The 25,251-nt window shown below is 36.6% G+C and overlaps 2 protein-coding genes across 2 annotated transcripts in view; both read right to left on the bottom strand.

Moving 5' to 3' along the window:
* LOC139981411 (uncharacterized) overlaps positions 1-11,329 on the bottom strand; it is a 45,038-nt gene extending 33,709 nt beyond the window's left edge. Inside the window, exons 1-2 of the mRNA XM_071993783.1 lie at positions 10,526-11,329; positions 7,368-7,638 (exon numbers count right to left, since the gene is read on the bottom strand). Coding sequence (XP_071849884.1) covers positions 7,368-7,638; positions 10,526-11,329 — 1,075 coding nt within the window. The remainder of the gene's footprint in view (positions 1-7,367; positions 7,639-10,525) is intronic.
* The window catches only part of LOC139980529 (uncharacterized), a 290,788-nt gene extending 276,137 nt beyond the window's left edge, over positions 1-14,651 (bottom strand). Inside the window, exons 1-2 of the mRNA XM_071992232.1 lie at positions 14,299-14,651; positions 13,785-13,829 (exon numbers count right to left, since the gene is read on the bottom strand). The gene's annotated coding sequence lies outside the window, so the exon portion shown is untranslated. The remainder of the gene's footprint in view (positions 1-13,784; positions 13,830-14,298) is intronic.
* Positions 14,652-25,251: the final 10,600 nt, after the last annotated feature.

The raw sequence follows: 25,251 nt of genomic DNA on the forward strand, positions 1-25,251 counted from the left end.
CAAGAAGTACTTGGCCAAGTATACATTCCTACCAGTTGTACATTACTACTGTTCCAACTGTTACCACCACATCCCTAAAAGTGCCAAGATGTTTAGTAATGAACTTTGCAAAATTGATGTCACAGTATCAGGTGCGGTATCTTATTTTGTGCAAATCAGTTTACTACATCAGTTGCAAGTACTGTTCAACCGAAAAGAATTTTCGCAGCAGGTCCGAAATCATCGTTTTCATCACCTTAAAACAACACACATAACTGTATTCGTGATGTGTATGATTCCAAATTATATCAGGATTTGTATCAAGCAGGCTTTTTAAATAATCCCAATAACTTGTCTTTCGCTATGAATACTGATGGTGTTGCCATTTTTAAGAGCTCCAAAATTTCCATGTGGCCTGTATATATGATTGTAAATGAACTACCCATTTCAGAAAGGAAGGCGAGAGAAAACATGTTAATGTATGGAATTTGGATCTCTCCAAAGAAACCTATTATGTGGAGCTTTTTAAATCCTCTTTTCCTTGACTTGAGAAAGTTGGAAAGTGGTGTAAGATTAACTGATTTTTCTGGAGAAGAATTTCTATGCAAGGTGGCCTTACTGTCATGTACATGTGACTTACCAGCTAAGTCTTTGGTGACAAATAGTATTCAATTTAATGGTAAACATGGTTGTTGGCATTGTTTGCAACCTGGGGAAACATATAGAACAGAAAGTGGAGGCAATTGTCATGTTTTCCCCTTCAACACTGAAGATCCTGTTGGTCCAAAACGCACCATGGAACAAATTTTAAAAGATGTTAAAGAAACTGTCAGTAAGATCAAAAACCAGGACAAAGCATATGTAACCAATGGATGTAAGGGACCATTTTGGTTTTTGTATTTAAAATACTTTAATTTTGCGGATGGCATGGTCATCGACTACATGCACTGTGTTTGTGAAGGTGTAATGAAGCTTTTATTAAAGCTTTGGTTTGGGGTAGAGAATCGTAACAATAAATTTTCTTTCTATCGTGCAAAGTCTCAAGTGAGTGAGTCTTTATCTTATATTAAACCAACAATCAATATAACAAGAGTGCCTCGATCTTTGAATGATCTAGCTTATTGGAAAGCTTCAGAGTTTCGTAATTTCCTCCTGTATTGGGGAATACCAATTTTGTCACAGGTGTTAACTCGTGATTATTTCACTCATTTTTGTTTGCTAGTATGATCAATTTACTTGTTATCTCAAGATAATGTATCAGTTGATGACTTGGCTTTGGCAGAAATGTGTATGCTAGAATTTGTTAAAAATTTTCAAGATTTGTACTCACTAAGGTATATGACCATGAATGTTCATCAGCTGGTTCATTTAATTGACTGTGTTCGTTTCAATGGACCTTTGTATGTAAACAATTGTTTTCTTTTTGAAGATATGAAGGGATTTATTGTTTCCTTTATCCATGGTACTCAGGGTGTAGATACACAAATTGTTCAGTCATTTAATTTTTTACATTTGGTTCCAATATTGAGTCAGAAGTTTTGTATAAATGATTTTGAAGCATTGGAATATTTAAATAACCTTAAAACTTCAGTTTCTTTTTCAAAGTCATGGCAAACTGTATTTCCAGGAATTTACAGAATTGATTGTTTTAAAGAAATATGCTTATCTGCCAGTGAATTTTCTGCAGTAAAACAAGTTCTTAACATTTTCTCAAATAACATTGAAATTTGGCTTAGAACATTTTTCAAGGCTAGTAATTCATTTGTTTATGGGAGTCCATATAAAAAATTGACCAGAAGAAATCAGAGTGTCACCAAGTACCAGTACAAAGATTCATACAAGTTTGGTTCTGTGAAGTATTTTGGCAAAGTTGGATCTAAGGAAAACCCACTGTTTATTTGTATAGTTGTCCCTTTTCTGTTGTTTGTTTCGGAGAGCAATGATCACATTCATAAAGTACAGATGGAGTTTCAAAAATATGAGGTAATCGATATTCAAAGTATTCTGTACTCATGTATTCTTGTTGAAATTAATAATGATAAGTTTATTTGTGAATTTCCAAACAAAATTGAAGAGGATTGAAAGTCATTTTGTGCATTATAGTTATCAATTAATACATGCAAATAAACACCCTTTTCACATAAAGTAGGAATATTCCAAATGGAATGGCCCCTTGACAAAAGAGGCACGTGAATAGTTAAATACAGTGGCGCAGGAACGGGGGGAATCCGCGCCTCCCTGGCGGAATTTTGTTGTAAAATTTTGTCAAAATCGCAAGTGAAAAGTCTGAATTTTTGAGAATTTCCCCCCCTGGAAAAAAGTCTAGCTACACCACTGGTTAAATATCGTAAATATGTTTGATTATAATACCAGGCGGTTAGATGTCATGGAATATCATTAACCTCAATCTTTGTTACCATTGCTGGTTAGCTGTCCAGTTAATGTAGTATATATTGTAATATTAATTAAATATAATTCAACATCTTGTAACTATCAGTGTATTTGGTGTGTGATCAGTTAAATCCAGCGCTTCTCACAGACCAATATCTTTTGCTGTACATGTAGGTTTAAAAGTTTAAAGTCTTAATTTGACTTGAAATGTGTGTATTTGACTGGATGTTTATCAACAGAAATACTTGAACTTTACTAAAATATATTTACAAAACATACATATCAGTTGAAAGTTTGTCTTTTTGAAAATGTGTTAACTTCTTCCACTTTCTAATTCAATATACATTATATTTATCAATATATACTCTTCCATCCTTCATATGGAATGCATCCCTCTGTAATTGCAATTAAAATTGAATTAGTTGTTATATAAACTAAAAATACATTGATCTTCACAAGCAAGAAATTTTTCTAAGTCCACAATCAACTGAAAGTTGTCCAAGTTCACAATCAACTGAAAGTCCACAATCAACTGAAAAATGTCTAAGTCCACAATCAACTGAAATTTGTCTAAGTCCAAATTGTTCTGAAAATAATCTAAGTCCTGTCTCCTCCTATACCTTTGTACAGCAAAACAGGATGTAAAAAGTTAGAGTCCAACATTACAGTTGAGTATATACTGTATATTAGAACATGTGCATTTTTGAATAAGTATTCGTCTTAGTATTCGAATAGATGTTCAATAGTTTCTTTAGTATTCAAAAAAATATGTTCAAAGGAAATAAGTATTCAAATAGGCATTCCTTAAGTATTCAGTGAAATAGGTATTGGAATACTTATTTGTATAGCTATATTTAATATTCGATTAAGCATTCAATGGAAAGAAGTATTCGAATACCTAAATTTTTGAAATACCAACTATTTAGCTATTCGAACACTTAGCGAATACTTAGCGAATACTTAATAGTTATTCGTGTTGGGTAAGGGTTTAGCTTTCATCTGATACCCTACATGTAATGATTCAACGTTTTTTAAGTTTTGGTGAAAAGGTTTACTAGTTTACGGAACTACATGGTAAAAACTTCCAGGAAAATATTTTGACAAATTTACATTGAATTTAGTGAGCCCTTATTTGGTCCAACTTTATAATGTTCTTTGAGGTGGCCATGCTAATCTTTCACTTTCCTTGGTGTTGAATTTGGCACTGCTTCTGAGGAATTTAACCAAGTTGAACTCTTTCAATGATCCTCAAATACATCAAGGATATTAAATTACAAAATTTAACAAGGGCCCAAAGGCACTGTGGTTCCTTGCATAGGGCTATCAATACACAAAATATTATCATAGCAAGATTGTGCTCAAATAGTCTAATTAGTCCAAGTAATTGTGGTCCAACATGTACCCATAAAGTAACCAACACTATAGCCAACACTTTTGTGATCACAAATTGTGATCGGATTTTTTATCAAAAGGCACTTTTGAGATCTGAATATGGCGTCGAAAATGCAAGAAATATAAGGTCACCTACAAGGTCACCATGTTCCACCACCCCATTCACAACTTGTCCCAAAATATCAACCGTGTCACACCTTGGCATTGGGAGTTAATTGCATTAAATGTCTAAAAATTAACTTTGAACTGTAAACATACTGTAACTTCACAGACAAAGGTCACCCGGGGATCAACCCATTGACATTTTTGATCGGTGAGACCTAAATAGAGCATCAAAACTGTAAAAATTCAAACATTTTTCTTTGCCCATTTTCTCCACCCAAAATACTATTTCTTTAACATTATTGGCCTTTGATGACCTTGGACCACATGACCGTTAAGTTTGCAAATATTCCCTTAATATACCATTCGCAACTTGTCCCAAAGTATCAACCGTATCACACCTTGGCACTGGGAGTTATTGCATTAAAAACAAACAAACTTTTGAATATATATATCCCATGAGTTACAGAATTATGCAAAGAATTTACTATAATGCAAGACCTTGACATTGAATGAAACATGTCACACTGGAATCATAATGATTTTAACATTCAAATTGGATTCTCCTTCCTGGCTGTGAAGTACTTTACATGCCATTGCTGTTATTCAATTTCTTACCACCTCATTTATCACATTATTTGTATCAAAGAGTATTGATGGAGGGTCATTACTCTATCAACCATAGGTTAATTAAGTTATGTTAATACTGTGGTAATTTGCAGTTTTGTATATTTTACAATTGGCCTGCCGTGGTAAGTTCCCTATTGGCCTCCCATAGATCACCATGTAGAGACAGAGCTTCTCTCAGAGAGGTCTTATAAACAGGTTGTGACTCATCATGACAGGTTCCCACCTGGTACAAAGCTGTACCCCTTCAATAGAGCATGGTATCTTTGAGTCTGGTAAAGTAATGCAGAGTTGACTGCATGTCCTTGATTGGTTACTTCACAAACGATGCATATGTATCTATTCTATACTTTTCCTAATTGTTTCTAAGAAAATCAGTATTAGTGAGCAAGTGAGTAGGTTGAGGAACAGGTGCTCCCATTTCCTTTGTTTCATCACTTTATTAGTTGTGCTGCATAGAAGAGGTCTTGGTTCTCAGTGAGAAGAGTACAAGAAGTTGAGTTTAAAGTATTTCTTTAATTTACATCCTTGTGGGAGAAGTTGAATAACTGGTGTTTTTATTGACTCTGTATTTCATTAGCTTAAAGGGTTTGAAGACTCGCGCACAAAGAAACGTCTTATGCCGGTAATCTGACCTAGTTTCGAATGAGGTGTTACAGAAGTGTTAATCACCACCATCGATCCCAGAAAATACACACACAGCTTGCTACCGTAGGTAATAAGACACTAGTGTACAGTCAATACATACAGCTATGGTCAATACCCACAACAAAGTGTACATAGCATCAATGGACATCTAAGGTCTAGATATAAGATAACAAGGTATCACGTTCCAATACTGTCTGCATTTTGTAGCGACAAGAAAAAACTTCACTTGCAAGCAACGGAAAGTTAACCTTTTCAGAGCGCGGCTTGCGATTTGGGGCGAGTCTTCAATACCTTTAACAGTATTTTGGCCACCTAAAGGTAGTCAGTATAAGCCCCAAATTATAGCACGCTATAATTGCTAGAAGTTTTCAAAAACTACTTTTCTGGAGGTTTTTAGTCTCCAAATTGTTCTCAGGCATTTTGAAGTAACACACAAGATCTTGAATGTCCCATTGAGGAAAATTTCCTCGAAGGTTGTAATAAAAACAGTTTAAGAATTTTGACCAAAGGTGCCTATACAGTATATGAATATCTATACATCTGGGCATGGCCACCAATTATGCTACTTCCTAGTTCTATAGCAAGGTTAAAGAGTCAGTAAGTGTCAATAATATGTTCATATGTGGCTATGCATTCAAAATGAGGTGTTCAGTGTTAGGTAGATCTCCACAGTGTTAAGGAAGTGTGTACCTTTAAGGTTAGGTTAGCAATATTGTAGACCTTACATTGTTGTACTCTAATCATAATTTATATATATTGAGTTAGATATATGTTGGTATTTGTTTCTGGGCAGTGCAGTGGAAAGTTAATACTGTACAATGTGGATCTTTGTTGTTCTTAATCAATACAATAGTGTTAGTGCATGCCAGCATTAAAGCAGCATAGTGAAACAAAATGTTCTGTAACACTTTTGTCAGTTTTGTGCTAGGATTAGCAGTGAATATAGCTTTGTGCCAGGAATTTATATGAAAGAAGCTGTTACTTCTACTCTTTAATTACTTCTTAAATTGTATTTTGTTTGTTCTTTTTATTTCTTGGTTGTTGCTGTAAATATTTGTGTCAGGATTTCAGCACAGCTTGTTACTTTTGACATGTATATGTGCAGGTTGGTGTCTGGTTGTGTTGGTTGTGTGTTAATAGCTAGTTCAACTGTTGGTTATTATCATCACTTCTTTACAGTGGATTCCTGATAGTTCAGAGGGTTTGTAGACGTAGCGTCTCATCATAATACATTTACATGAAAGTAGTTTACCTGGTTGCAAGGTCTGGTGAGTTGAGAGTAGTAATGTCAGGGCATATTCCGCTGTATTTGTATTTTGGATGTCATTTAACCATTACCTTGTTAAGCTTAATTGTTATTAATGGGGTTGCTCTTTGGTTCTCATCATTTAAGCATTACCTTAAAGCAGTATGCAGTACAGATACAAAATAATGTGTACAGAGAATTTCATGTGAACAAATGCAATTAAAATGAATGGATAACCGGCTTGTATTCAAAGATAATTCTGGTGATGCATAATGATTAAAGTAAAGGCATACTGTAGTTATTAATTAATTTGGTATTCATCTTTGTATTCATCATTACTAGACATTCATATTAAAGGGGTATGATCAAGTTGGGTGTAAGTTCTTGTATTCTTCACTTGTGACTGTCAGGATGTGATTGAAGCGGTTCTGATCTGCTGCGTTATTTGTTATTATTTTATCATGTTTCCTAAATTTAGTCAATTGGGGTATATCATAATTGCTGTGGACCGTCAGATCAGTTCAAAGGAAATTCAAGAGTTACAATGGTGGGGTTCTAATGCACTATGGTTGCTACTTCTTAACTATTTAATTAGAGAGTGTTGATGGACAATAGTTAGCCAGGTTATATTGAGAGGAAGAATGATTTATTCATGTTTCATTGTAACATTTGTTAATTGCTGCTCCATTCCTGCTCCATTACTGCTCCATTACAGCTCATTGTATCCTTTTGTATGCTGCATGTTCATCTAGGTTCGTGCATGATGTCAATTTGTGGAATAGATTGCAGTTAAACAACTTGGACAGATTTCCGGTTTCATTTGCGTGGATTGTCCCCCCAAGATCCCCTTCAGGCCCCCAAATAGTACTTTACAACGATACAATAATAGCTCAAATCATTTTATTCTTTATGTGGGCAAGAGTTTGAATGTTTTGTGATTCACCACATATTCAACTTCTTAAGCTCTCTGATATAAACTTACTTTTAGCTTGTTGGTAGACAGCCAATACTGCCACCAATTTACTCAGTCCTTTGTCAGAGCATGCTGTCATTAAATGGCTGATGTCATAAACAGAGACCTTCCCTGCCTCTCTGAGATGGTGGACAAGGGAAGAAAAGGGTGCATCACTCTTAATAATGTCCTCTGACTCCTTAGCTGGAACCTTTAGGTAGTCAAGAAGCTTCTGACAGTCATCTTTCTCAATCAATGACTCTGAGTGGATCAGGAAGTTATCAAAGGTAAAGATGTCACTCTATAACAAAAGACAACAAAAACAAAATCATATAAATATACTGGTGACTATAAAACAAAATAGATGTACAAGTTTGACGCATTGAGACAGCAACACATTCCAAGGGAGGGATATATTTAAATATGATGGTGTGGATTATGTGACTGTGTTTTACCTGAGTTCCTCCAACAACAATCTTTTACATTTATTTCAGAATAAATTAAAAGTACAGTATATACAGTATTAAAAGAAAACAATTGGTTGGATTGATTTTTAAGACTGTACAGGTACATGTTTCTATACATGATGCTATATCAGTCAGATTGTTGTAGATTTATTCATGGCGCCACCAACTTAAAATTACAGTTTATCGGCTAAACATTATTCTCCAAATTTAGCCAATAAACACTACATTGTGACCTGTGTCTGTGTGGGAACTAGTTAAAGTGTCTTCTATTCTGGGCAAAGTAGGTGGTCAATAACATTAAAACAACATTAATAACCCTCTCCCTAATCCTCTTCCTACCACTCACATTTTCCTAAAATTGTGTTGTTTTCATGAATTTACTATGTCAATCATTGATGCAGTATTTTACTTACAGAAGATTCATTTATTTAATCCTACAATCTTGCAATAGAGATTTACTGAATGAGTACACACAACTAACTTAGAAGTGCACTTTAGACTGGAAAGTATGTATGCTTGTAAGTTGCACAGCTAAACTACATGTGCTGCAGATCAATGCATGAATAATCAAAGTGCATATATATGCACTGTCAAGACTTTTTAAGATTGGTGTATAAGTTGCATGTGCAGCTACTGTACTGCAGTTACTGCATGAGCTATTTACAGCTTCATGACAAAGAATGCATGTGAAACATTCAATTAGTGAAGTTATGTGAAGTTATGTGCAGTTGTCAACTTATTATAATACTATGATAAAAAAGTTTCCTGGGTTAATTAATCCCATTAGATATAATTTACTGAGGGTGGTCTGATGACATAAAAACGTCTATTACTGACAAGAAGACCATTGTCATTACACTGGTAGACATGTGGTATTGCATTCTCACATGGGTAGTAATTCGGTCACATTAAATCCATGTGCATACAGTAGCAATTACATATATGTTACACTGTGTGACAGCTAATGAATGGGGATCTTCACTAAAGTTAATTAATCTACTACATATTAAGACAATTGGGCAGGATATTGTGTATCTTCACTTACACAAATTGATGTCTATTGTCACAAATTGACAGGAAGACACTAGTAATACATTACTTTCTCTGCATTTCTGACTAATTTTCACCTAAATAAACCACCCTACATCCCAAAATAGAAGGAAGCTTGTGTCATACCATTTTATCAAGACTTAAATACTGTCAACAAATCAAGGTATCATCACTGCAGTATTTGCTATACATGTGCACTAGAGACAATTGAACTAATCACTATAGCCTAAATTAAGATAAAAATATTGCCCTGAATTTTTCTTGAATATTACTGTACCTCATTTCAAGGAAAATTGAACCTGTTGTGTTTTGAACAATAGTTTGCATTGATTAATGTCAAATGTGTTTATTTCAGCAGATATGAGAGCCAAATTTAATGATAAAGGAACTACCTTCTTTTGTCTGAGCTGTATGTCATGCAATGTTCATTTTGCATCACTTTCCATAAAATGTTGGGCCCAGATAATCACTATAAAAATATTTGCCCATAAAAATAGCACTTATTGCATTAATTAGAATATTTCACATTCACTAATATCATTTTTTTTTTAAATTAGCAGATTGTATGCTCTGAAAATAAGAAAAATGTTTTACAAACTGTGTGTGTAACAAAGTGCATCAAGCATCCAATGGCCTAAATGTTTCATAAAATTTTGCACTTACTTTCCTCCATTTTGATCGCCCTCTTAACAAACAAGTAATAGTTGTGTTCTTAATTAAATTCTGTATTCACTAGTCACAATTTTATAAAAATTAGCAGCTTGTATAGTCAGAGAAAAGAAAAAAATATTTCCATGTGTGTTGCTCTAATATTAGAAAGTCAACAAGAATCCAATGGCCTAAATTCCAAAAAAAAAAATCCCCTTATTTTCCACCATTTTGATCTCCATCTTAACAAACAAGTAATATTTGTGTTAACAATAAAATTCCGCATTCACTAGTATCATATTTGTTAAAATTAGCTGGTTGTATGGTCAGAAAATAGGAAAATAATCTTTCCCAAATTTTGTATGTTGCTCTATTAGTGCAACAGGCAACAAGAATCCAATGGCCTAAATTCAAAAAAAAATTGCACTTACTTTTCCACCATTTTGATCTCCATCTTAACAAACAAGTGATCTTTGTGTAAACAATAAAATTCCGCATTCACTAGTATCATATTTGTAAAAATTAGCAGGTTGTATGCTCAGAAAATAGGAACAAATGTTTCCCAAATTTTGTATGTTGCTCTATTATTGCAACAGGCATCAAGAATCCAATGGCCTAAATTAAAAAAAAAAATGCACTTATTTTTCCACCATTTTGTTCTCCATCTTAACGAACAGGTGATATTTGTGTTAACAATAAAATTCCGCATTCACTTGTAACAATTTTGTTTATTTTTGAAGCAAGGAAGATTGAGAAAATAAGGAAAACCAATTTCATATTTACACTACAAAACACTTCCATGACAACCTTATCAGAATCAGCAAATCCCCCCAAAAAATGTGCCTTTATTTTTCATTAAATTTTGCAAAATAGATCTCAAAACATCTAAGAGTGTCTTCTCGTCACTTGTTCGCATAGAGTGATACCCAATTTGTTCAGCTTCAATCAAAGGATTACTTTAATAAAAGTGATAAATATTCCTAATTTTTACCATAGGCCTATATTTCCTTTATCAGTACTTACTGTGTGATACTCATAGACTTCTCCAGTTTTTCCAGTAACCAAAAACAATCTGTTTATGTTATTATTGATCCTGATTCTCCAGGAATCATCAGGAACTTTAAGAGGAGCCAAGATATGACCCCCAGAGATGGAAGAATGACCCCCAGAGATGGAAGAATGACCCCCAGATAGAGAGTAAACAACAACTTGTCTACCCTGACCACCACCCCATAATATAAATATTAATCCTTTCTCCTCACTGACTGTTATACTATATGGATATATGTACTGTGTGTTTGTATATTTCTGTTCTATTCCTCCCTCACTATTACACATTAAAGCTCTCCCACCGACTGTACAGATAAACAGTTTATTATTACTAACTGTTATATCAAAGGGCCAGTCTATTCCTACTAAACCTGTTAAGGTGATTGTCTTCTTTTTTCTCAATTCTCTCGAATCTAAGACAATCACCTCATTGGATCTACGTAAACCGACATAGACTAACCCATCTCTGGTTGCCATACACCTGGCTTCACCGTTAAACTTCCCTTTCTTGACCAGACCGCCATTACTACTACTATCGTACAATGCTATTTTACTCTTACAACACGTTAAAAACAGACGATCATCCAGTAAACAAGCAAACCGCCATTCTGAACCAAACTCGGTAAATTCCTCAGAAAAATAGGGCTCTGACGTCAATAATAACGGTTTTTCCTGAGAATCAGGATTAATGTTAAACATAAACAGATCGATAAAAGTGTTCTTTTTCCCGGAGCTTAATCCAGCGACTGCCAAACGGCCAGTATCGAGCACGTCCATGTACAACACCTCGTAGCCATCTTGTACAGTGAATCTTGGTATCGTTGTATGTACTCTGTGTGTGTGGAAGGCAAAAAGTGAAAAATAAGGTCAGGGTTGGAAGCTTGTATCCGTGGTAACAAAGAATTTAGAGTGATTTTTGATCGACGGAATGTTGATGAACAGCGATCAGACTTCGAAGTCTATTGATAATTAATACAATGGAATTATAAAGTCGTGAAACACAATGGCAATTGTCCAGAGCAATTAACCGTCATAATAATCTTCGAAAATGAGACGTTCGAGCCTAATATAAATAATTAGGATACTGGCCTATAGTACAATGACTTACAATAGTTTAGATTAACCCTTTCGCGCATGAACGATAATGGATGTTTATTTGGCAAGCTGGGTAAAAAGTGCTAGAAATTGCAAAAAGTGACCGAACCAAATGTCCATATCAAAGTATCCTATTAAAGTCGTAATATGAAACTCCGAAAAACAATGCAAAGTAATTACTGTGTGTACCAACTACCAATATGAAAATATTCCTTTAACAATATAACAACATCGACTATAGGCCAAATCAAGGGCGTAGGAACCGGGGGCTGGGGGCGCCAGCCCCAGTGAAAAATATGGGGGGGCGGAAGTATCATTCCGCCCCCCGCTCCGCAAGTCAGAAAACCCCTTTTTCATTTCCAAATGAGAAAAAAATCTCATTTGGAGCATCAAATTGCATTTAAGGCCAGGTGAAAATGCAAAATTCTTTACAAAATGGAGTGGGAGTTGAAGTGTGCTATATTGCACCAAATTGCATCTGAGGCCACCTGGAAATGCAAAAAAATTCCAAAGGGGAGGGGGACACCCCCTCCCCTTAGACCCCTCCCCAGCCCGGCCATCAGTCTTCAGCCCCCCCCCCACTCAAAAGTACCTTCCTACGCCACTGGGCCAAATTGTTAAAAGCCGGCAGCTTCAGTCAAATTTATGAAATTGCATAGGTTTTAGTTAGTTTGCTTGAATACGATTTATTTATCTTCAATATTCATCGTTAACATATTAATGTACTGATGTAATTTTCTGCAACTTGTGCTGCGTGTTGACCACGTGCAGTACATTCTTATTCATTTGCATTAGGCGCCAACAAATGTGAGACATCTAGGCACCACTGATCTACACAGATCAGTGCTAGACACCCACAAATTGTAGATAGTGGAGCTATTCAAGAAAGCTAACTTTATCAAGGGCTCCGCTTCTGAAAAATGATGGCGCTTTTTAAGAAAATCAACTGGTGTAAAGTTTTCACAGGATAACTTCAGAGAGAAGTTTAGTTTTAAGTTCTTTGACATATTATAGTCTCTATAGCCACACATGTTTCAAAGATATTTTCCAACAGAACATGCCAACAAATCTGGAATGCTCACTTAAGGGTACAGGGATCGATGACGCCGGTGCCTCAGTGCAATGCTAAATCTTAACGTTAATACACTGTTTTAAACTTCTAATAACTCTACCAAAACGTGTTCTTTTATCTAATTTGTATTATATCCAGGGGCGTTTGACCCGATGCTGTGCATCCGAGGGGACACCTTCGTCCTGTTTGAAAAAAAAAACCGTTAAGAACTTCCCCGTTTCATAGATTAGAAGTGCACATCTTTGACAAATACCTTACTTTGTAACAGGCGCGTAGCCAAGGGGGGGGGGGGGGGGCGTAGGGGGCAGCCCCACCCCCTGCTTGAGCATATTTTCTTTGTATGTTTTCATGATATCGCTAACTGTTTAAAAAGAAAATGCTAAGATGCAACTTACAAGGCCTGGGAAGTGCCATTTCCAGCCAAAATGTTCTTATACGCTTCGCGTCAACTCATGGTGGCGCTAGGCTTAGATAGTTCGCAAAGCCGTATCTACGGTTCTCATAGTTTGCCTACAGTTTCTTCCTCCCTTGGCAAATTCCTCGCTACGCGCCTGCTTTGTAAATGTGTGTTATTTAAAAAAGGCCTTTTGTTGAGACATTTAAGAAAAGTGTACTCAGGAGGTGCTATTTTGCTGATAAATTTAAGTAATCAATCGAATGGTACTGTTTCGTATAAATTAAAATAATGGAATTTGTGGCACAGAATGCAGAGAGGATCCATTTGACCCCCGACTTGAGATGGCTTCGTTCTTTACCTCCTCAATGCAACAACACCGTGATATCCTACCCCCTCCCCACCCCACCTCCTCGACACTGATCCATTTCCCCCATTTCAGGAGTTATCTTAGGAACGAACAGTTCATTTATGCAAGACTATACTTTTTACGAAAAATTTTCATTATACAACATTACTTGTATATTTTTAGGTGAATGTAAAGTAAACAAATAATCAATACTTTTCTTATACTGTCATGTATATTTGCCAAGAATATACATATTTGGATATTTTATAAAAGAAATAATAATACTTACAAGGTTTTCGTGGTGGCCATTTTCACATGTGCTTAATTAGTTCTACGAGAATTATATTAATGCAGCGGGAGTCCTGATCTGCGAATAAAATTAGAAAAAAATTAAGAAACAAATATGACTTTCCAAAAAAATTCTTATCGAGGAATACAGAAATAAACAGATCGGAAAGAAGACCTTCTTTGGGTGAATGCTGCGGCCTCATTTGATGTTTAACAAGCACCCTTGAATTAATATGATGGATGAAATTATGTTTCTGGTCATGCTCGATTGTAAAATCACACGGTGTACGATCAATCTGGAATTTACGTTACAGTTATATTTAATTTATGCTGGATTGCGTAAAAGACGACGAAATCGTAAGAAAACAGTTGAAATTTCGAGAAAATGATAAATTCACATATACGATGGTCAAAAGTGGAGATTTTCTTCAAAGAAATTTAATTTTTTATTCAAAATGTCCCGTACAGGCCTGTTGTTCAATTTAGCTATATTTCCCTACACTGCAGTGCTGTTGATAGAAATTCATATATGTTTTTCTTTTACTTACAATGAAATACGTCTGTGTTTGACAGGTGTAGGTGAGGAACAGCTAATGTTCTTCGAAAGGTCTTGAATAAATAATTGTTCTTGATATAATTCGATCCGTTTTTATGCTAAGTCACTGGCAGGTCAACGAAGCGTGCAGTGTTAACACAAATTTCAAACAGAGGGCTCTTTGAGATAATTTACAAATTTAAACGAAATGCTGTGACTTTGATCAGAGGATGAAGCAAATTCTCAACGGAAGATAACAAACGCTCAAGAATGGAACACAACAGAGGTAATGGATGGACAACTACTATAGTAAGAAAGGACGGCAGGCTTGATCTGAGCTGGTGTCTAGCAAATGAATAAAATAAGAAATTACGCCCACTAACCCTTGACCTCTTAGATATAAACCATATCGCGTGATTTTAAGTCAATATTGAACTTAAAGCAGATCGGTGAGATATTCCATTTTGTTATACTGGACCTATTTCAGTGTTATCTTGAATTTTATGACGTACTTTAATAAATACATCAAACTTTCAACAACAAAAAAGGGGGAGGGACAGGAAGGGAGGGAGAGCAGGGGATGGGGGGAGGGAGAGGAGGGGAGGGATGGGATGAGTTGGAGTAACATCAATACAGTTGATCTGTCTCTGCAGTCTACAGATCATCGAGATAATCACATAGCCTGAGATATTTCACTCCCTCTTCCTCAATCTGTCTTCCACTGAGCAGGTGGGTCACTATTATTTGTCGTCTAAGAAGTCCAACATAAGTCAGTAAAACACGACTGATGTTAAGGCGTCTTTCATATATACTTACGGCCGATTTGTGTGGTCAGCGTTCCTATATATATAGTCTTATCTGATAACGGAATTGGAAAAGTCTAAATGGTTTTCCGTTATTATTCAAATAGAAACCTGACAAAATAAGGAGATGAAGTGTTTCACATCAGGGTATATTAGGTCTCTTGGATACGTTGGGGAGGGAGTAAGGTTGGGGAATTCAGACGGGAGTAAATGCAGTGTTTGAAAATATGTTCAAAAATTGGTTCATTGTATGTGTCAGTGCACATGCAGGCGAAATATGCCGAGCTTCCTGTATGAACTCGTTCTTCTATGAGTCAGCCTTAACTTCCATTCCCATTGGCTCACAATTTCGGCCTCTAAATCAAATTAACATGGTAAGCCACGTGCAGAGTATACCGGGTTTTAAGATAAACCTTAAATATATGCGTTCTACTACTTTAATACTTAATTCCAACTGTTCCTAGACAACACTGATGTTATCTCGCACTTTGGACTAGCCATGCACTAACGTAGTTTCGTTTTAGCACGAGCTGATTGCTTTATTCAAACACTTCAAGTCCAACAGTACATGTACGTCACCAAGAATGATAACAATTTAGATAAACCTGTCTTCTTCATTTCGTAGAATTATTCTATCTATCTATCTATCTATCTATCTATCTATCTATCTATCTATCTATCTATCTATCTATCTATCTATCTATCTATCTATCTATCTATCTATCTATCTATCTATCTATCTATCTATCTATCTATCTATCTATCTATCTATCTATCTATCTATCTATCTATCTATCTATCTATCTATCTATCTATCTATCTATCTATCTATCTATCTATCTATCTATCTATCTATCTATCTATCTATCTATCTATCTATCTATCTATCTATCTATCTATCTATCTATCTATCTATCTATCTATCTATCTATCTATCTATCTATCTATCTATCTATCTATCTATCTATCTATCTATCTATCTATCTATCTATCTATCTATCTATCTATCTATCTATCTATCTATCTATCTATCTATCTATCTATCTATCTATCTATCTATCTATCTATCTATCTATCTATCTATCTATCTATCTATCTATCTATCTATCTATCTATCTATCTATCTATCTATCTATCTATCTATCTATCTATCTATCTATCTATCTATCTATCTATCTATCTATCTATCTATCTATCTATCTATCTATCTATCTATCTATCTATCTATCTATCTATCTATCTATCTATCTATCTATCTATCTATCTATCTATCTATCTATCTATCTATCTATCTATCTATCTATCTATCTATCTATCTATCTATCTATCTATCTATCTATCTATCTATCTATCTATCTATCTATCTATCTATCTATCTATCTATCTATCTATCTATCTATCTATCTATCTATCTATCTATCTATCTATCTATCTATCTATCTATCTATCTATCTATCTATCTATCTATCTATCTATCTATCTATCTATCTATCTATCTATCTATCTGTCTGTCTGTCTGTCTGTCTGTCTGTCTGTCTGTCTGTCTGTCTGTCTATCTATCTATCTATCTATCTATCTATCTATCTGTCTGTCTATCTGTCTGTCTGTCTATCTATCTATCTATCTACATACCAACCAATTAAGGCATGGGCGTCAATCCAGGGGGGGGGACACTTCCCCCCACATTTCGATGGGTGGGGGACACTATCGAATGTCTCCTCCCCCCCCCCCCCACACACACACACATTTGGTAAAAGAGTAGTGTCGTGGCTCTATTTGGTTCGGGCTTACACATCTCAGGATTCTTATCATCGAATATTATCACTACATCACTCAATGTTGCTGAATGGAGAATTCCACCCAGATCTCGTGAGTTGGTATCCTGAGCTCTCCGACAATCTTAAGCTTAGTCTGCCTTTCTTTCGAGGCCAGTTCCAGTGGTCGTCGGTTGAAGCAGGGAGTTCCATAACAACTCCCTGGTTGAAGGGTATAGACAAATATTCTCCTCCGCCAGTTCAACTGAAGCTGAGAGATCTTTAAGTGCTTTGAGGCGTTTGAAGACATGGCTACGGAGCACCATGACTCAACAGAGGCTGAACCATGTGATGGTATGCCATATTCACCGCGAACGTCTAGCCCAGTTGAAGCCTGGGGCGTTAGCAGAAAAGTTCGTTGGCTCCTCGGATTACAGACGCCGCATCTTCGGACGATTTCAGTAGAAAAATAATGGGCTCCGTCATGATCATAAGAGACAGCACTTCATAGCTAGAGCCAAAGCCTGTACATAGTTGTTGTTTAGTTGTAGATGGTGTTTTAAAGACGGTGCCCGTTCCCTAATATTGGGGAAGTGAAATAGGGAGCATATTCCGTGCATAGGCGTACGAGGCGGGGGGCAGGGGCAGACTGCCCCCCAAATTTCCAGAGGACAAGAAATTCGGGCAAAAGTCCTGAAAAAATCGGGCAGCCTAAGAGGAGAATATATATATATATGTTCTGCCGGTGTATTCTCTTTTGCCTCCGTTCTGTTGGTGGGTTTGTAAGACTTTCTTCGGTGTTCGGCTGTTGGTGTATTCTCTTTTGCGTCCGTTCTGTTGTTGGGGTTTTTTGCCTTCTTTCGGTGCTCGCTCCTTAGTTGTGTGTGGTTCTCTTGACGGTGTTTGGTGGTTGGACTGGAGTTGTTTATGTAGAACTTGTTTTCGTGTCGACACTGTCGATATGAGCTCTGGGCGTTTGTTCAGGAGGGTCCGTTTGTCTGCGTTGATAATGATGAGTTTTTCAGTGAGACAGAGGCTTATATATATATATATATATATATATATATATATATATATATATATATATATATATATATATATATATATATATGCAGTAGCTTGCCCGAATCTTTTTCAAAGTTTTGCCCGACAATTCCATGCTTTTCTTTATTTAGCATCATGATGCCCGAATATTTCCGTGTAACACCACCGTAAGCGCAGCTCCTCTGGGCTACCACGCTTTTTGCACGATCATTTTTACTAGTCAACTAGTCAACTGTATACCTGGACATCCCCGACATGAGTGTATATAAGAAACATTTTCTTTTTCATGGATGGTGGTGGGGGGGGGAGTGCCTACAAGCCTAGATGTACAGGTTTATCATATTCTTTGTTATATTTTATACTTTTTTGTGAGACAAATTGCAGTCTCACACGACACAGCGACATTATCCCGCCTACGTGTCGTTGAACAATGTATGTTTTTCTGGAGGTAGCTGAGTACTGTGTTAAAATAATAAATACGAGCTAAATAGGAGCTTAAAAAATATACTGTCCTATTTTTCCCCTTCAAAGTGATGTTACCATTTTTTCTTCTTCTAATTTACCAAATTTTTGGGGAAGTGTAAATTTCTAAAACGTGAGATATATAAAATAAAGAATGTTTAGATGCAACTTGCAAGGCCTCAGAAGTGCCGTTTCCGGCAATCTGAGAGGCATCTTTTGCCAAAAATGTTCTTGTACGCTACGCGCCAACCGATGGTGGCGCTCCGCTTAGATAGTGTCACGGGAACTTTCTGGCACAAAAATGTCTGCCCCCCCCCTCCAAACTGAAATGGTCCCGTACGCCTATGATTCCGTGGCAGCGCATCCCATGTTACCTTGTTGTTGAGTGATACCGGAGTTTACTCCACAGTGAGAACACTGGGTACACGCAGGGACGTCGCTAGAGGGATGTGTGGGGGTGTGTCACCCCCAAACTTGGTAAAACTGACGATAGTTGGAAAATTGGAGTGCGTCAGTCGGAATTTCCATTTATCTAGGCCTATTCATATATTCCTGTGACTGTGCATGACCTAAAAATTGAAAATTTCGGTCAAAATTTACCTTTGAAAATTGACGTTTTGCCGAAATACAAATCGTCAAATCGTTACAAATGTAACATCTCCCTAAAGAAGTACGGTTTCTCTTAGCTGTTGGCGGCTTTGCTCATCACGAGCATTACTCTAGCCTAACTTAAAACTACCTTTTTCTAGCTAAGTAATACCTAGTTACATAATTGAAGGTCACATACTTTTACATGAAACTTTGGAAGGTACTAGCATAGTTTATACTTAAGTAGTTACTTTGCTTCAAAGGACGAGGAGGGGGGCGTTTAGACCGAATTACTAGAAAATCTGTATAGCAACCTTTAATACTGTCTTGCCAAATGCTTCAATTAATGAAGGATCTTTTACGATTTATCAAAGAAACATGGCTTATTCATTGGCTGACACAATTTCTTCAAGGATGGCCCAGACAAGTAAGGTTGGATAAAGGGTTATCGGAAATATTGGAAATAAAGGTTGGTGTGCCTTGGGGTGGGAGGGGGGGGTCCATTATATGCTATTTTATTTACTATATATACTGATGAAATTAGGTCAAACTCACACATTTCTATAACAAAATATGCCGATGATACTGCTGTATCATGTACAATTCATAAGAGCTCTGTTGAAACTGACCAATGAAATTTTCAGTGTTCTGTAAATGACATAGTTCCAACATGTGACCGCAAGACTTTATTGCGTAACTCCCCCCACCCCCCCAAAAAAAAAATAAGGGAAATTTGTTTTTGAAAAAAAACCCATAAAACATGAAGGTCTCATTCTATCAAGGTCGCAACGTATTATTATTATTATTATTGAGGGATCTGATGTGGCTAGAACCTCCAAAACTGAGTACTGGGAGTATACAGTGACGACAGTTTGACCTTTTCTTGCAAAGCATTAAGGTATTAAAAAAGTATATTATATAGTATCTAGTGTGGCTTACGTTGTGTCTTTCTTTAACCAAAATGCTAAGGAAAATGTTTTCAATACTATTATTCTACCCTGGCACATGTGATCTATACAGTGCCTGCCTGGTACCATTTTAAATTGCAAAAAAAAAGCAAAGAAAAGAAGACTGAAGTTTCTTAAATACACATCATCTATATTAATTTAGAATACAATATACTTTTAGAAAAAGTAAATGCTGCTGCAAGACCTGAGTTTACAAGAATGGCTAATAAGATTTACAGTGATCAGAATAACCCTCTGTATACTGTACTGAAAACTCTCCTGCACAAATCGAGCAGAAATCTAAGAAATCCACACAAAATACCGAACGTAAGTTTACAGCAACTCATTTATTTACCGTGCTGCTTTATACATTCCATTCGAGCACTTAGAATGTTTGTTATAGTTTGTTTGTTATATCGTTTTATGTAATAACTTTTGTATTAGTAGATGTATTTTATATGATATCCTATCATCTTGACATTTTCTCCCTTTTTATATTAGTTATTCTTGGACTGTTTGGTATCCTATCATCTTAAAAAAACTTTTATATGAGTTATTCGTCTTGTTGAGGTGTTATATGACTCCTCTCTATAATTTTTATATGTATACTGGAAGGAAATAAAAAGAAGGAACAACATACTACAGTACATCTTGGAAACACTTGAACAATGGCACAGTTATTTCCTTCTTTAAATCTGAGGATTCACACGAGGTTGGGTTGGATATTATGAATGTGCCTGTGAGCGTAAGAAATTTTTTATATGTATACTGAAAGGAAATAAAAAGAAGGAACAACATACTATAGTACAACTTGGAAACACTTGAACAATTGCACAGTTGTTGGGTTGGTTATTATGAATGTGCCTGTGAGCGTAATAAAATTTCACATTCCGTTTAAGGGGATAGTATAGTGGAATAGCTTCCCAAAGCGTTTGAAGGATACTTAGAAACTATCGTCAGAGACATTTCACGTAATACACTAACTTGAAAATGAAGAATTGCACACAATTTTCCGTGGTCTGTGTGCTTTATAAGAGTTCCGACTTAACAGATTACGCCACTGGAACTATTATTTTTGCAACTGCATGTGTTCACATTTCATCATATACCTTGTCTATTTTATACATTATAGAAAATGGTGGGGGTTCTTTAAAATAAATAGGACTAATATATAACCCTTTCAGCAGCCGGCTCTCCTTGCCCTCCCTACCTCAACATCTCTCTATCCGACACCCTACATTTCACCCAAGAAACACATACTAAAACACTTACATCCGCCCATAACCCATACAAATTCCTTGTCCATTTTATACATTGCAACAAAACGTGGGCGTTCTTTTTAAATTAATAAGACCAATATACCACCATTTCAACAGCCGGCTCTCCTTGCCCTATATACCACCTCCCCTCGTCATATCCGACTCCATCCATGTCACTCAAGAAAAAACATACTAAAACACGTATGTTGATACCTGCGTATAACCCATTCCTTGTCTATTTTATACATTAAAGTAAACCGTGGACATTCTTTTTAAAATTAATAAGACCAATGTACCACCCCTTCGATTATTTTCTTCTATCGTAAGGTTATTTCACTTAACCCCCCCCCCCCCTTCCTCTCCCCATGTAACAGTGAACATTCAAGGTGTACCCTATGGCTACTACACACAAAAGTGACGAATACAAGTCTGTGACAGGACGAAACCTCAAAATTTAGTTCTAGCACAGTGATCAATGTGTGGCGAATGTCTAAAATTAACTGAAATGACATGACATAACGACGAAAATGTTTACACTAAAATTACTACTATGTAAGAAATTTCAGCAACAAACATGAGAACTCAAAGTTCTATTTGTTATACTTAAAATATTGACAACTTTCGGTAAAAAAAGATCCTCTTTTAGTTACGCTATACTAAAGTCAACATATGAAAATCTTTAGAGCGCGTTTTCTCAAAACTCACATTTTGAACATTCGTCACTACGCCAGAACGGGGACGATTTGATTGGTCAATTGCTCGTCGATTGCATGCAAAATCCGCTCTATTGCACGCTATGATGATAGAACCAGTGGCGTAGGAAGGTACTTTTGAGTGTGGGGGCTGAAGACTGATGGCCGGCCTGGGGGAGGGGTCATTTCCAGGTGGCCTCAGATGCAATTTGGTGCAATATAGCACACTTCAACACCCACTCAATTTTGTAAATAATTTTGCATTTTCACCTGGCCTTAGATGCAATTTGGTGCTCCAAATGAGATTTTTTCTGATTTGGAATGAAAAAGGGGTTTTCTGACTTGCTGAGCGGGGGGGGGGGGGGGGGCGGAATGATACTTCCGCCCCCCACATTTTTCACTGGGGGGCGCCAGCCCCCCCCAGCCCCCCCCCCCCCCGGTTCCTACGCTCTTGGATAGAACCATGCGTTATACTTTTTTGGTAGCACTTTTTTCAATGGTAAGAGAGCAGAGAAACCTGTCTGTTCAAAACAATCTGTTGCATGAGTGCATTTTACATCCAATTATATCCAAATTTGAAGGTGTTGTATAAAACAAATAATGAATGGTAATTTGTTCCATTCAACTCGGCTGCGCCTCGTTGAATGGAACATTCCATCTTTCAACTCATGAAATATTTGCACTATTGCACTCATAACCAATCATTATTTGTATACTATTCAATTTATTGATGTTACACACACAAAAATGCATATTTCTCAGAAAATTTTGGGTGACAAAAGCCTTTCTAAGTGCCACCATTTTACATGTAGGCATCACCAGGATTCCAAAAAAAAATTCAAAAGGGGAGGGGGACACCCCCTCCCCTTATACCCCCCCCCCAGGACGCGAATTTTTTTTTCCCAAACAGGTTCTCAATTGTGTATAAATAGTCGCTCATGATTGGTCGGAAAAGTTACGTCATAACAATGAAACCTTCACTTCGAAGTTATCAAAATGTCTGCATCCATTCGTTGCAACGAAGATATACCGGTTCAAAATTACCCGCAGCTTTTCGTAAATATATGTAGATGTGTTTGGAATTGGTTTAGACATATTGAGCACACTAGTATACTGTATGATCTACTTTGATCGAAGATTTCTGTGAAGGCATTTATCGATAACATCGCACAGTGAACGTTTCGTACAGGGGTACATAATACATGGGATATAGGCCTATATGTATGATAACTGTGTACACAGTGCAGTGACGGAAATACATCATACTGTAGCATGGTGGGCTCATTATTGACGCACTTAAGGTATTCATCAACGTTTTCTATCAAGGAAAAATCAAAATCACTCAACTGTATGTGTTTTTCATATGTGTGGTTCCTCAGAAATGTAATGATCTCAAAATATTTATTGTTCTGTGCATATGCAACGTACAATTGAGCAGAACTTGACCACAAAATGTCTGCCGTGTCTTTTTTACCCCTAAATTGACACATTCGTCGATAAGCTAACTGTAGTGAAGGCTTTAGTATACATCCATTGACTTTAGATGCTGTTTGCTATACTTTGAGCCTCTAAGCTTAGACAGATCAGGTCCCAGAGAGTAGTGTTGTCCATGATATTGAGAATATGTTGGTTATTTTTAGGGTGCAAGATTTCCAAATGCCCAAAAAACGTACAAAATTGGGGGGAAGGGTGTTAAAAGCTTAAAAATTCCACAATTTGGTCATCAAATAGCTGAAATGGATTCAAACTCATGAAATATGTAATTCTGTTTGACTGTTAAAAGTTAAGGTGGCCTGCTGTATCGTTGCTAGTAATAATTGAAGGTGCATGAATTACGGGCGTGCGTCAATTATGAAGCCTTGACTATACACTTAACTGTTTTGCGTATATTCATTCAAGGCTGAACTCGCGTCGTGAAGTTGATTTTGGTGTAGGCCTACCCATTCCACGAAACGAATTCCGATTTCAATAGAACGGCTGACGAATCTTGGATGATGTAAACACGAACCAAGTAGAATGTAGCGTATGTATCATAAGTAAGGTCAACATGTTATCCAAGCATTAAAAGTAAAAGTTAGGGCGTTTGCAGGGAAACCGCGTAACAAGACTTTATTAAGTGTCAGTGTGTAACTCAGTGTATGTCTTCGAACTACCAAGCGTTTGATGCTGACGTCACGAGCAATCTGATTGGCTGAAAACTCCGTAATTGAGAACCTGTTTGGGAATCAAAAATTCGCCCCCAGGACGGCGATTCGTGGCATGGACCAGCATTTGCCTTCTCAAGAGTTGGGAGCTATGTAAATGTATGAGCATGAGGATTTACAGTTTAACACCATTTTGCAGTTACAGGCTGGTTGTAAGAAATTTATAACCTATGAGAAATCAAATTTCTTGAGAAAGATGATCTCAACTTTGTTTTATAAATATCTTAGAAAATTACACCTGGGAAACATTTTTTTTAGAAGTAAATTAACATCACCATTGTACACTTTTGTCGCACCAAATTGCATCTGAGGGCATTCAGAAATAGAAAATTTTCCAACTCACCCCCTCCCCTTAGACCCCTCCCCCATATCACTCTAATGCCACTTTGGCCCCTCCCAAACAATGGCCCTGGATCCGCCAGTGTGTACAACTTATTCACTTGACCGTATAGAGAAAAAAAATGAAAATCAATTGTGTACCAATTGTGTACGGAAGGTGGTAGGCTACACCTTTCAAATTTTACGAAAGATCGAGCAAAGCACTTTCGAAAAATTCACGCCAAACTTGCATATCGTACTAAATGCAACTAATGTCATGTAAACAAGGCTCTAGTGCATCCATTTATGAATAAACCGTAAGACCACATCTGGTGTTAAGCGGGGGGGGGGGGGGAAAGAAAGTATTTTCTAGCAAAAATACCGAAAAAAATAATATCCTACCATTTAGTGTGTAGCAAATAGCCTAACCACCTCGGCGGTTATAACGGATCTCACGTAACTACAAAATCACAACTAATTGTATTTTGCGGAGTTTACGTTTTCTACAAGAACATGGAAACAATATTTGGCATTGAGTTAATCATGCCAAGTGGCCTAAAACATGTGATTACAAGGGTAACTTTCATAAAGATGGCCATAGCAAGGGGCCTTGATATCGTGCTATGCGTGTATGGTATGGACTGTGCCTCGTGTTTCATGGGGTGTGCATGCGGAGGAGTCAGTTGGCTTGAGGTGTGTTTTACTTACCTAAATGTAACGGGGATATTTTACCTACTTTTCTTGAACGTCTAAGATATCATTTCGCATAACTTTACCGATCCTTTACTGACTGACCTAATTAATTCTAGAGTGGAACGAAAAAAGTTTACTCCATGAAAAGTTCCCTGGCAACGTGCCAAAAAATGTTAACAAACAGGTGTTAGACAGGGGATGA

The sequence above is a fragment of the Apostichopus japonicus genome, chromosome 15 (genome assembly GCF_037975245.1).
Source record: "Apostichopus japonicus isolate 1M-3 chromosome 15, ASM3797524v1, whole genome shotgun sequence".
NCBI classification, from domain to species: Eukaryota; Metazoa; Echinodermata; class Holothuroidea; order Aspidochirotida; family Stichopodidae; genus Apostichopus; species Apostichopus japonicus.